Below are 13051 nucleotides of genomic sequence, written 5' to 3'. Positions count from 1 at the left end.
TGCACTTGTGTAGTGGTCTTGCCTCTAAAAATTCCACCCATTGCATGAAGAGCTGGCTCAAAAGATTGAAACTCTGTGTCAAACATGGTTGGCACACTTTTGTGGTGGCTTTGCCACTGGGAACTTCTGCTCAGCTGAGAAAATATGGCTCAAGTTATCAGCAACTATGACCAGCACATATTTGCATTGGTTTGACGCTTGGAAATTCTGCTAAAGTCTTGAAACATGGTGCCTGCCAAAGATGGCCTGAAGAAATCCCTGGCCAAGGCTTGTAAAAATGGTTTATGTTAGTAAAAATTCTGCCTACACATGGTAAATTGGCATAGGTGATGAACGATTGTAATTTCCCTTTTTGGGATTTTTGGAAATATGTATATTTATATTTTTTTTTTTTCTGATTTTTGAAACAAGAATGAAACTACAACAACAAACTTAAATGAAACTAAGTGCTGATCTTAACTTCAATTGTCTGGATCAAATCCTCATATGTTGATATAAACCATTAAATGCGTCACAACAGATGTATTTGCTATTTTGTGCATGAACAACAATTATGAAACCCTAGAACAAATTAGGTATCAAGTATGCTTGCTGATTTGTGCATGAATCACAGCATCAAACCTAGAACAAGAATAAATCTCAAGTACGCTTTCTGAGTTGTGAATGAAAAGCAGTAGTAAACCTTAGAACATCAATAGGTCTCTAATGAACTTGCTTATTTATGAATATACAACAATATAAGCCCTAGAACAACAATAAATCATGATTATACTTGCTGATTTATGACAGTAAAACAATGTAAAACCTTAGAACAGCTATAGAACATGGATGTACTTGCTGTTTTATGACAGTATAGCAATGTAAAAACCCTTAGAACAGCAATGGAAAATGAATGTACTCCGTGATTAATGCTAGTATAGCAATGTAAACCCTCCAACAAAGAGGATATGGCAGCAGATATGGGTAGTGACAATGATGTTCAGCGGCAGCGGTGCCAGGAGGTATGGTGGAGGTGAATGGCAGCAATGTATGACAGAACAACCCTTGAATAAAATCTGATTGTTATAGTAACAAAGAATGATAATCCTCAATCTGGTGGTTTAAACAATGAATATGGATGATGAACACCAACAACATATGCTGTTAAATTTTGAAAATGAGCAATAACAATGATTTGTTGCTCACAAGTATAATTTGATCCAATTCTCTACAAGCTGAAATCTTCAATAGTTCACTGCAGCAATACTGTAGTAGGCTGAAAATGACTTCAATTCTTTGAGCACAAATGTGATCCCTAGGTGGAATCACCTCTTCTGAACAAGAGGACTTTTGTGATCAAATCCAACCTTGGAAATCAAGAGACTTTTCATCTTCAAGATCTCTGAAGTGTCGAGGGTTTTTGTCCTTGAATTGAAAGATGAACACAAAGATAAATCCCAGGGAAAGTATTCAAAAATGCAAAATGACAAGTGATGATTTGATGTGAGCCTTGACTTCTCTTTTAAAGGTTCTTTACTTCAGGGCCCTCTGTTTTATTTTTATTTTTTTTATTTATTTTGTGAGTCTTAGTGCCAATTTAGGAAGAAATCAGCCAAACAAGTCTGAGCGTTGTAATCATGATATCAAGCGCTTTTACAGAAAAAACCATGTCAAACATATTCATGTGTAAATTTCATGGCATTGACAAGTTCCCATGGTTTTTGTGGTGACATTCTATGTGGTATTGTTACTGTTGTATATAACTAAATTCCTAATTATCAAACATATATTTAATAATTTTTACAGTATGATAAACTGTAGGCAGGCAAACATAGAAATAATTACAGTTACTATCCAAAATACATATGAAACATTTATTTCCTTTATTACTAATGTTCAAACTTCAAATACATATCTAATGAATTTTATGGATTTTAGCTATTTGTTCTCTTAGTGATCAAATGCAAGGTATTATGTTTCTGGCCACACTCTAGGAGTTAAACTATGAAACAATAGCAACCGTTCATTCACCACATCCTTCGTTAGAAGCTTTGAAGTAATACCTTGTATCCTTGGTTGGACATACGCTACATTCCCCTTTTCCAATGCTCACGACCTTCCTTGATTTATTCATGCAAGAGAATCCATCATACCAAATGTTCAGGTTTTACAATGAATAAATAATTTTCCAACATAGTTGATCAATCAACATACCCTTTCAAAATCACTAATTACACCATTTAATCCTTCAATAATTCACATTTAAGTGTTGTTTCATTTAGCAACTTTTGCCCCATTTACATAAATAAAAGGGATATTAATCCTTGTACACATTTGGGTAAAAAGTTCTATAATCACAAAATTCAATGTTATCATGAAGCTATATACTCTAGTTACTCATGTAAGGTCTACAGTTTTATATTTCACAATTGTCTACTTTTAGTATGGGATGTCAAAGCAGGACTTTTGTTTGGGTATGCAAAGATGGATGGATATGTTTCCTGCAGGTCATGAATCTCATTGGTGATGTTAAAGGAAAGGTAGCTGTCATGGTTGACGACATGATTGATACAGCTGGTATGGCACTTATATCAGTTCTTATGGTTATTTTCTCTTACCCTGAATTAGATATTTTTTTGCTTGTGCTTAATATATGATGTTTTAAGTGACAAAATAAGGTTAAGTTCTACTTGTGGTTGGTATTAAGACTAGGCACATTTGTAGCAGACAATTAGTAATTGTACACCCAATAAACATGCATTCAATTGTGATTTTGAAAGATTGATAGTGATCTGCATGGTTAAACTATATTTGCAACTTTTTTGAATTTCATTTCCTATTTAAGATAATAATTCTAGGCGGGACAACTTTCATATTCAAAATTATAGTGACCCATAAATACGGTTATGCAGTCAATGCATCAGTTGTTAGGGTACTCTTGCATTTTTTGTTAACTATATTGTTCTATTTGTGTTCATGTCAAAACTTCCATGTAATTCTTCTTGTGCCTATTATGTGATTTTTGTTTGATTGATAAATGGAGGTTCTATTGCTCTCTATTCCTTTGCTAAAACTAGACAAGTAAAATGAAAATGTCCATGAGCAGAAGATGTCAAGAGACTAACATTTGCTGAGTTACTTCAGGTGCCAAGCATACACTAGATGGAAATATCCTTAAGACGACGAGAAAATACAAAACTATAGATCACAAAATGAACGAAAATCAATAGACATGTCACAAACCAAAATGGGCTACTTAACTTTAACTTGTCCATGCTGGTAATTGGTGGGTCAGATGGAAGTGGAAGTCCTATTAGTGATGCTGGTGGCCCATGCTAGGAACACCATCCTCACTAGTTGGTGTTGAAGCATTCTTGTTAAAAACAAATTCAGTTGCATCCTGTGCACTCCCATGGCTGAGCAGAACTTTCGGCCATGCTCTGCACCTCTTTACTTATGGGGGAATATTTTCTTACTCCCACACCCTTGTGACCCAGGTTATATAACCTTCCCACTAGACACTGGTGTAATCTTGGCCTTCTAGAATACAAAGGTTTCCCATATTAATGATTATCACTCCTACTCCATTCTTTGGGACCGTCATAACACCTTGATGTGTATGGTAATGGTCTCTGTTTTTTCATTCTTGGTGTTTAAGCTCTTAAATTTCACATTCACTGCCCTGATGGTTGCAGGTGCCATTGTATATCAAAACGGCACTCTCGAGAGTGAGCACTTCGTGGCCTGCTTCTTCTCCAACACACATTTTGGGGCTGTTTTTCTCATTTAATTATTGGGAATATAGTTGACTAATCATTGAATCTCCCATGTAAGTGCACATGATACCATTTGACACCACACAATTGAAAAAATGAGATTTTTTTTTAAGTTGTTTAGACCTTCCTCACAAGGTTTAGAGGAGGTGCCAATGCAACCTTGGTCTCAAAGTTGGTCACTGTCTGCTCAATTTCCTCAAGGGAAGCAGCTTTTGTACAGTGTGATATCCCCATACTTGCCATATGCAAACCAATTTTGAGAAGTCTCTAAGAGACAAAATTGCAGAGTCTTGCTGTCTAAAACATTGTCACTGTGGAAGACTGATATTGATTAAGATGTGATTAATATTGATTAAAGAGGACGGGTTAGCAATATTGATTAAGGCATGATTTATATTTACAATATGCGGTTAGATCAAGGAAGACGGATTAGCAATGATGAATGAACAAATATGATTAAGGAAGAAAAGACACGATTTTTCTAAGGAACATGTATTGATGAAAGACATGAACTAAATAAATATTAACTATTCCTAAAACCAAAAGGTGCGATCCAAGATTGCAATAGAGGGATGCATCTATTTGAACTCTCAAGGAACTTAGGGAGAGTGAGATCATTCCAAAGGGGGGGTAGAAAGAAAATCAGAGATGCTAGCAGTCTGAATACTAGGGGAAACTAAATCAGAACTCGCTGTCAAATATTACAAGAGTCAAAGACCAGTCCATATCCAAGGAGCATAGAAGATTAACAGCCCGTACAGGAACAGCAATAACTCAAGGATTGGGCAAGAATATATTTTGATCACAGCTCATTCAGTTTGGGTGTATTATCCAGTCAAGAATAAAATTCAGAACAGCAATATAGTGGATGTTCATCATATATATACTTATTTTGCATATAAGAAATATTTATTTTCGGACTTAATATGATTTAATTATATTAGTCTCCATAGCTGGCTTATGCTGTAACTATCTTCTTCCTTTAATCTTTCATCAATCAGCCAAGGAAAGGGGTTCCTCTAGGGAACATCACAGTGGTATCAGAGCAATAATCTTGCCATCTTGTGGAAATCCAGTTAATGCAAACTTATGAACGTAGAAGTGGCCAATCAGCTATGGCAGAACAAGTGGCAAATGAACTAAGAACTTTCATGGAGCAGACCAATGAAAAATTTTAAAGGACAAACCAACTGATCCTTCAAGTTATCCAAAGCATGAACAACAACAATGCAAGAGCTAATCAGAATCAAGGAAGAGATACACATTCCCATTACTCCGAAAACAAACATTCAACTCAAGTCTCCACTCGTAGACCCACCATGCCATCATTCTTGCCTAGAGAAGAACCTATGCCTGATGGAGAGGAACCAATGACCGATAGTGTAGAAGAATTAGCAGAAATCTATGCAAGGTTGGATCCCAAAGTACAAGGGCATATTCCCTTTCAGGAGTACTATGAGGTCAAGACACAAGTTAACTCCAATAGAAGAAGAAGACACCGACAAAGACCTCAAGGCAAGGATAAGGAAAATGTCCTTACCCTACTTTGATGGTTTAGGGAAATCTACCACCCAGTCATGGGTCCAAAAACTGGATACATATCTATCACTAAGTCCTATGATGGAGGAAAATGCTATCAAGTTTGCTACTCTTCATCTAGCTGAGACATCACATGACTGGTGGCATCATGGCCTTATCACTCAAGGGCATCAAAACATCATGACTTATGGCGAATTCACCCAAAAGCTCATCAAGAGGTTTGATCAAAGGCACTTGGAATGGTACTTCAAAGAATCAACTCTACTCACTCAACAAGGAACTGTGGAAGATTATGCCAATGAATTTCAAAAATTAGCAGTCATGGTCCCCGACCTCTCTCAAGGAAGGCTTACCTATCTATTTGTGGAAGGACTCAATTAGTCAATAAAAAAAATAGTAAAGCCCTTGGATCTCCAAAGTTTGGGTGAAGCAATACAAAGGGCCATTAAAGTTGAAGCCAATTGCTCCAAAGAAAACTCAAAATATATGGTATCCAAAGCATATCCAGAGAATCCTCGTAGAGATGAAGACTATAAAGAGAAAGGGAGACCATGCTATTTCTGCAAAGAAATGTGGAATTTTGGACATAAATGCCAAACAAAAGATGGCCTAGACCAAAGAGAAGACTTAAGAAGGAAGAATCTATGTTTCAAATGCAAAGAATGATGGAGGCATGACAATGAAAGCCAAAGAGGTCAAATACATCAAATAGAAGAAACAGAAGATGGAGGAACTAAACGGAGCCTATACAAGAGGGCAAGGTTCGAAGAGGAAGAGCATGGAACATTGGCAGAATCTCACGAGAACATGAACATAGACCCTTAAGACTTAAAGGGACACTTAAAGGGCAAAAAGTAATTGCCTTGGTGGATAGTGGGGCCTCCCACAATTTCATAAATCAGAATTTAGTGGCAAAGAGGAAGCTGAAAACAAAAGAATTTAAGGGATTCAAGGTGGTCTTAGCAAATGGATCCATAGCACATTGTACCACAATGATTCCCCAACTAGAAATTAAGGTGGGAGATCATACAATACAAGGAAACTTTTATGTAGTAACATTGGGAAATGATGTAATACTCGGGACACCCCAGATCCATTAATTGGGGCATTTCACCATGGATCTTCCAAATCTAGAAATTTGCTTCAGGCATGATGGATTGGAGGTAACATTGAAAGGACCATCAAATGGGGCTCCAAGAGTAGTTTCATGCAAAGGAATGGAAAGAATCATTCAACATGGACAAGGGGAATGGATTGCACAATGTGTGGTATTAGACAAGTTTTCCTCCCACAAACCAATGATAGATGAATTGATCGATGAGCTTCAAGGAGCTCGGTATTTCTCGAAAATCAATTTACGGTCAGGTTACCATGAAATAAGGATGAGGAAGGAAGATGTACCCAAGACAAACTTAAGATGTCATTATGGGCATTTGGAATTCTTAGTTATGCCCTTTGGACTTACAAATGCACCAGCCACCTTCCAACCCTATATGAACCATGTTTTCCATCAAATCCTCACTTGTATTTTCTGATGACATTCTTATTTATAGCAGAACTTGGGAGGAACATCTCCAGCACGTTGAAGAAGTTCTAAGTATATTAGAGACATAATTCCTATATACCAAAGTTTCCAAATGTGAATTTGGCATGAAGGGAATACTCTACTTAGGCCATAAGATCAATGAAGATGGTGTGAGCATTGATGAGGAGAAGATCAAAGCTATTAAGGAATGGTCCACACCCAAGACCCTGACCCAACTTAGAGGTTTTGTGGGATTATGCTGCTATTATAGATGCTTTGTGAAGGGATTCTCCAAAATTGCAGCCCCACTCACAAACCTGACCAAGAAAGGAGCCTTCATGTGGAATGACAAAGCACAACAAGCATTTGAACAGTTAAAAGAAACCATGATGTCATGCCCGGTCCTAGCTATCCTTGATTTCACCCTACCATTCAAATTGCAATGTGATGCTTTAGGGGAAGGAATCAGAGCAGTCCTTATGCAAAGGAAACATCCTATAGTATTTGAAAGCAGGAAGCTGACAGAAGTTGAAAGACACTATTCGATTTATGATAAAGAGATGTTGGCCATCATGCATGCCTTGGCTAAGTTTAGGCAGTACCTAGTTTGTGGGAAGTTCCATGTCAAGATTGACCACGATAGTCTACGCTACTTTATGAATCAAAGGACCTGAATGATCACCAATAGAAATGGGCAAGTAAGATTCAAGCTTATGATTTTGACATTGAATATGTCAAAGGATCCAATAATCTGGTAGCAGATGCACTGTTAAGGCGACCTTGCCTAAACACCATTACTAGCATTTTGGAAAGATGGAGAAATGATATCATCATAGAATATGCCAAAGGTCCTCAATGGAATGAAATATTAGAAGGAAAGACACCAAATGACGAATACAAGATATGTGAAGGCATTATCCTACACAAAGGTAGAGTATACCTTCCATCACATTCAAGGATGAAGAGTGAGGTCTTGAAGGAATACCTTGACAATCCCTTGGTGGGGCACTAGGGTTACTACAAGACATATAAAGAGATTAGGGAAAGATATTCATGGAAAGGATTAAAGAAGGATGTCCTTAAGCATGTGCAAGAATGTATGACATGCCAACAAAATAAGACAGGAACAAGGCCACCCAGTAGGTCTAGTACACCCACTACCCATTCCAAACCAGAAGTGGTAAAGCATTTCCATGGATTTTATAATAGGTTTACCCAAGGTGCATGGTAAGGATTGCATTTAGGTAGTAGTAGATAGACTTACAAAGTATGCTCATTTCTTTGCAATATCTACAGATTACAAAGCTACTCAAATAGCATAAGTGTTTTTTAAAGAAATCTTTAGACTCCATGGTTTACCCAAGAACATAGTCGGTGACAGGGACAGCCGTTTTCTTAGTCAAATCCTGGCAAGAGTTCTTTCGATTTGCAAGAAAAGAACTCACCTTTAGCACTAGTTACCATCCACAAACGGATGGGCAAACAACAATTGTCAACAAATGCATAGAGGGATATCTAAGGAACTATGTTACAAGACAGCAAAAGCATGGATTAAAAGGCTGCACCTTGGAGAGTACTACTACAACACCACTCATCACATGTCTATAGGGATGAGTCCATTCAAAGCTTTGCATGGTTATGAAGCCACATCATTTGGGGGCATCATCCGAGACAACAGAGTACCAAGAGCTAAAGATTTTGTCTAGCAAAATATCGACATCATGAATGCCTTCAAAGAGAACCTCCAACATGCCCAAAATCAACAAAAACTAAATGTTGACAGTGGTGCAGGAGCACCTAGCATCAAGTCATCATGTTCATTAGATGTTTGAGTCTTAGGAGTTAGCGGTCATGTAATGTCATTTCATGTTTTTAGGTCTGTATGTCAGAGTTGGAGTCATATTTTGCAAGTTTGTAAAAATCTATCAATGTTGTCATCGGGATAAGTTATACCGATAAAGTGTCATTGTTGTAAAAAAAGTGTCAATGTTGTCATCGGGATAGTTATTCTGATGTGGTGTCGTTGTTGTAAAAGAAGTGTCAAGTTTGTCATCGGGATAGTTATTTCGATAAAAGAGTCATCGAGATAGTTTCTTCTATCGGGTTTGGCAAATATGGTTTAGCCGACTATGGAAGGTTATTTCGATAGTCGTTCATTTGCCTTGTTCGGTATAGTTATGGCGACATGGGGTCATTAGGGTAAGTTTACCTTATCGGAGTTGCACAAAAAGGTTATCTCGCCGATAGTAGCTATTCCGATGGGTTAATAAAGGCTTCAGTTCGGGATTGCTATATGTTGTCCTCATTTTTGTTTTAAAAAATGAAGGACCACTACATCAAATTTTTGTGAAAAAATGAAAAACTTTACTCTATGGCATGCTTCCTGAGGCAGAATTTTGACTAATCCTTGGACTGGCTTAATCCTCAATCCATCCTTGAATTGCGTTTTGAATTTCGTCAAATTCAGGGTTCGTTTGCTATGTGTAATGTCCCTAGTGGGGAGTTGTCTATTTGAAGCTTAAGACCTGCAAACAAATGTTAGTACTCCAAACAAAATACGGAAGATAAGTAAACATGTGTATTAAATGTGCTATTTATACTAGTAGAAAAGACATGTTATTCTACATTTTCAACAATTAAATGCTCATTGATTGATTGCTAACTATATAAAATGGAAACATTTCTTAGGTTGATTTTTCCTTGATTGACCCAACCCTCTATTGAGAACTCTTTCTCAGTTAGGACAACCCAGGTAATATCCGCCTAGGGTCTCTATAGGATCTCTATTAATGAGTGAACTCATTAATGCTCCCAAAACTTGGTAGAGATCCCACCCCTGTCCAAGCTTGCCTATCTCTGACATGTGCACATGGTTAACCTCTACAATATATATATTGCCTCTTAAGAGATTCATTACGAATCTCCCTCTGGATTCCTGAATTGGAACCATGACATTCAAGGAATGCCCTCTAGTCTCTTTGAGTTCTCTTAAGAGAACTCGATATTCCTGTTATATGTCTCTGCCGAGATCCTCCTTGGTCTCTTGGTACTCTATGGTATACTATTTCTGTAATAATTCCTCTAGCTACTCTATACTACCCCTGAAATCGTCCTCTATTACTCTTAGAATGATTATATTTGCTTAATGCTATATGCAAACTATAATTATAAACTTGTGATTAATAGTGATTCTGGGCAGGATTAAATATTATACAAATAATAGTATCCTAATCGTATGATTGATTCTAGCTCTGCATACCTATGAGGTGTTCAACGTAATTTACCTGTTGGTGTGTTGACTTCTTGTGGATTCTGGAGATTGCATACCCTTTTGTTACTATATTCTGGCGTTTACACCATTGCATGTCTCCCTTTGTAGTTTATTGGAGACGCCAGGTAGAGGCGTGACCACGCACTCCCTGCTTGTCTGCCTATATGCTGGCTGCGCGGTTTACGCGAAGTTTCTGCTCTGATACCCCTGGCTAATGGTGATCACCTTCTTTGCTACGTGCGCTACTCCGACTTCCTTTCTACCCCCTCCACAATTCTCAGACGCATTATTCATAGGCGTGTCGGTGGCTCCCTCTGCGGACATGGCTCGGGTTGTGACTTTTGGAAGTCACGTCTTTGGAAAAGATCGCTATGTTTGTTTAAATTAAACTAATGCATATTTCCCTTTATTTCCATAGTTCGATTTATGTTTATTTAACATCTTCTTATCTTTTACTATTTATTCGTTTAATTTCGTTTATATTTTAATATTTGATTATTGTATTATGTATTGGTTATTATTTTTAAGAGAATCATGGTTTTATTGTTTAATGATATATTATATAGTATTTTCTTGGTTTACAATAATAATATTTATTATTTATCATTTATTTATAAATAATTATTAATCATTTATTATTATTATTATTTAGTTATTATAATAGCAATTATTATTTAGCATTTACAACTAAAGAGTAGTGATTTATTAATTTATAATAATTTAATTAACAATGATCAATGTGTCTTTAAGTGTCACAATATATTTATAAATCAGGGGTCATTACAGTCCCTCCCTCTCGACTTTGCTTGTCCTCAAGCATTTTAAGAGTCTCTTCCTTCTCCCAAGTAGCATCCTCATTGGGTAGTCCCTTCCATCTGATTAGGACCTCTTTCACTGTCCTATTCCTCAACTTCTTCTCTCTAGTATCAATGATGACTTCTGGTTCTAGGATAAGTTGTCCCTCATCGTCAAGTGGGGGCAATGTTTGACATGGTACAACTTGTTGTCCCAAAACTCTTTTTAATCTGGATACATGAAATACATTGTGAATGCGGCTATCCTTGGGAAGTTCTAATTCATAGGCCACTTCTCCTACCCTCCGTGTTATACGGTATGGTCCATAGAATCGTGGTTTGAGTTTCTCTGTTCCATTCTTTTTGATGGATGTTTGTTTATATGGCTGCAACCGCAAGAAAACTAGATCCCCTATTTCAAATGATCTCTCCACTCGTTTCTTGTCTGCATAGAGTTTTTGCTGATTTTGGGCATGATGTAAATTGTCTCTAAGTGCCTTCATGAGATTAGTATTCTTTTGGATAAATTCTTGAGAGCTGGGTACTTTGCTATCTTGGGAGTCCAATCCTCCAAACAATGGGGCCTCATAACTGTATAGTGCTTTGAATGGACTCATTCCTATAGACAAATGGTGGGTGGTATTATAACAATATTCTCCTAGATGTAACCATCTAATCCAACTTGTTTGTTGGCCCATGACATAGTTCCTTAAGTACCCTTCTATCCAGTTATTTACTACCTCTGTCTGTCCGTCAGTCTGGGGGTGGTAACTGGTGCTTGGTGTTAATGTTGTTCCTGCTAACCTGAAAAGTTCTTGCTAGAATTTGCTAAGGAATTTACTATCTCTGTCACTTACAATGTTCTGGGGAAGCCCGTGGAGGCGGAAGACTTCTCTAAAGAATAGTTTTGCTATTTGTTGTGCTTTAAACTCTGAGGAGGTAGGGAAAAAGTGAGCATATTTTGTGAGTCTGTCTACTACTACATAAATGCTGTCTTTCCCCTGAACTTTGGGTAATCCTGTGATAAAATCCATAGATATACTTTCCCATTTCTGGCTTGGGATAGGGAGTGGTTGTAATAGTCCTGCCGGATGTGATAATTCTGTTTTATTCTGCTGACATGTCATGCATTCCTGTACATATTTGTAGACATCCTTCTTTAGTCCCTTCCATGAGTATTTTTCTCTTATATGTTTGTATGTTTTATAGTACCCTTGGTGTCCAGCTAGAGGGCTATCATGATACTCCCTCAGAATGATGTCTTTCATTTTAGATTTAGAGGTTAGATATACCCTACCTTTGTAGAGGATAACACCATCCCGAACTCTGAATTCCTCACTAGGCATCTTTCCTTCCATAATTTCGGCCGTCAGGGGGTATTTGGCGTATTCTGCTATTATATCTTTTTTCCAATCCTTTGTAATTTCAGTGATAGTGTTGATGTGGGGTCGTCGGGACAGGGCATCTACGGCTCCGTTATTCACTCCTTTAACATACTCTATATCAAAATCATATGCTTGGACCCTACTCACCCATTTCTATTGTCTATCATTTAGGTCCCTCTGGCTCAGGAAGAAGCGCAAGTTGTTATGGTCTGTTTTCACCAGGAACTTCCCACATACCAGGTATTGTCGAAACTTTGCTAAGGCGTGCATTATGGCTAGCATTTCTCTATCATAGATGGACTAGTGTTTCTCTATTTCTGTGAGCTTGCGGCTCTCGAAGGCTATCAGGTGTTTCTTTTGCATAAGGACAGCCCCGATACCTTCCCCTGATGCATCACACTGTAGTTCAAATGGTATGGAAAAATCAGGAATGGCCAATACTGGGCATGAACTCATGGCTTCCTTGAGTTGTTCAAAGGCCTGTTGGGTTCTGTCGCTCCATGAAAATGCTCCCTTTTTGGTCAAGTCTGTGAGCGGGGCTGCTATCTTGGAGAATCCTTTTACGAATCGTCGGTAATAACTGCATGACCCCACAAAACCTCTAGGTTGTGTGAGAGTTTTGGGTCTGGGCCATTCCTTGATGGCTTTGATTTTTTCTTCATCCACACTTACCCCTTCCGCATTAATTTTATGCCCTAGGTAGAGTATTTCTTCAAGGCCAAACTCACATTTCGAGATTTTGGCATATAGTGACTTTGTCTCTTGTATATTCAGCACTTCCT

The 13051-nt window shown here is 37.7% G+C and overlaps 1 protein-coding gene across 2 annotated transcripts in view; it reads left to right on the top strand.

Moving 5' to 3' along the window:
* Positions 1–13051, top strand: part of LOC131050625 (ribose-phosphate pyrophosphokinase 1) — a 146732-nt gene that overhangs the window by 94497 nt on the left and 39184 nt on the right. For both annotated transcript variants that reach the window (XM_057984825.2, XM_057984824.2), the window contains exon 6: positions 2487–2556. In XM_057984825.2, coding sequence (XP_057840808.1) covers positions 2487–2556 — 70 coding nt within the window. The remainder of the gene's footprint in view (positions 1–2486; positions 2557–13051) is intronic.

This window comes from Cryptomeria japonica, chromosome 8 (assembly GCF_030272615.1).
Source record: "Cryptomeria japonica chromosome 8, Sugi_1.0, whole genome shotgun sequence".
Taxonomy (NCBI): Eukaryota; Viridiplantae; Streptophyta; class Pinopsida; order Cupressales; family Cupressaceae; genus Cryptomeria; species Cryptomeria japonica.
This window is presented reverse-complemented; position numbering and strand designations above follow the sequence as displayed.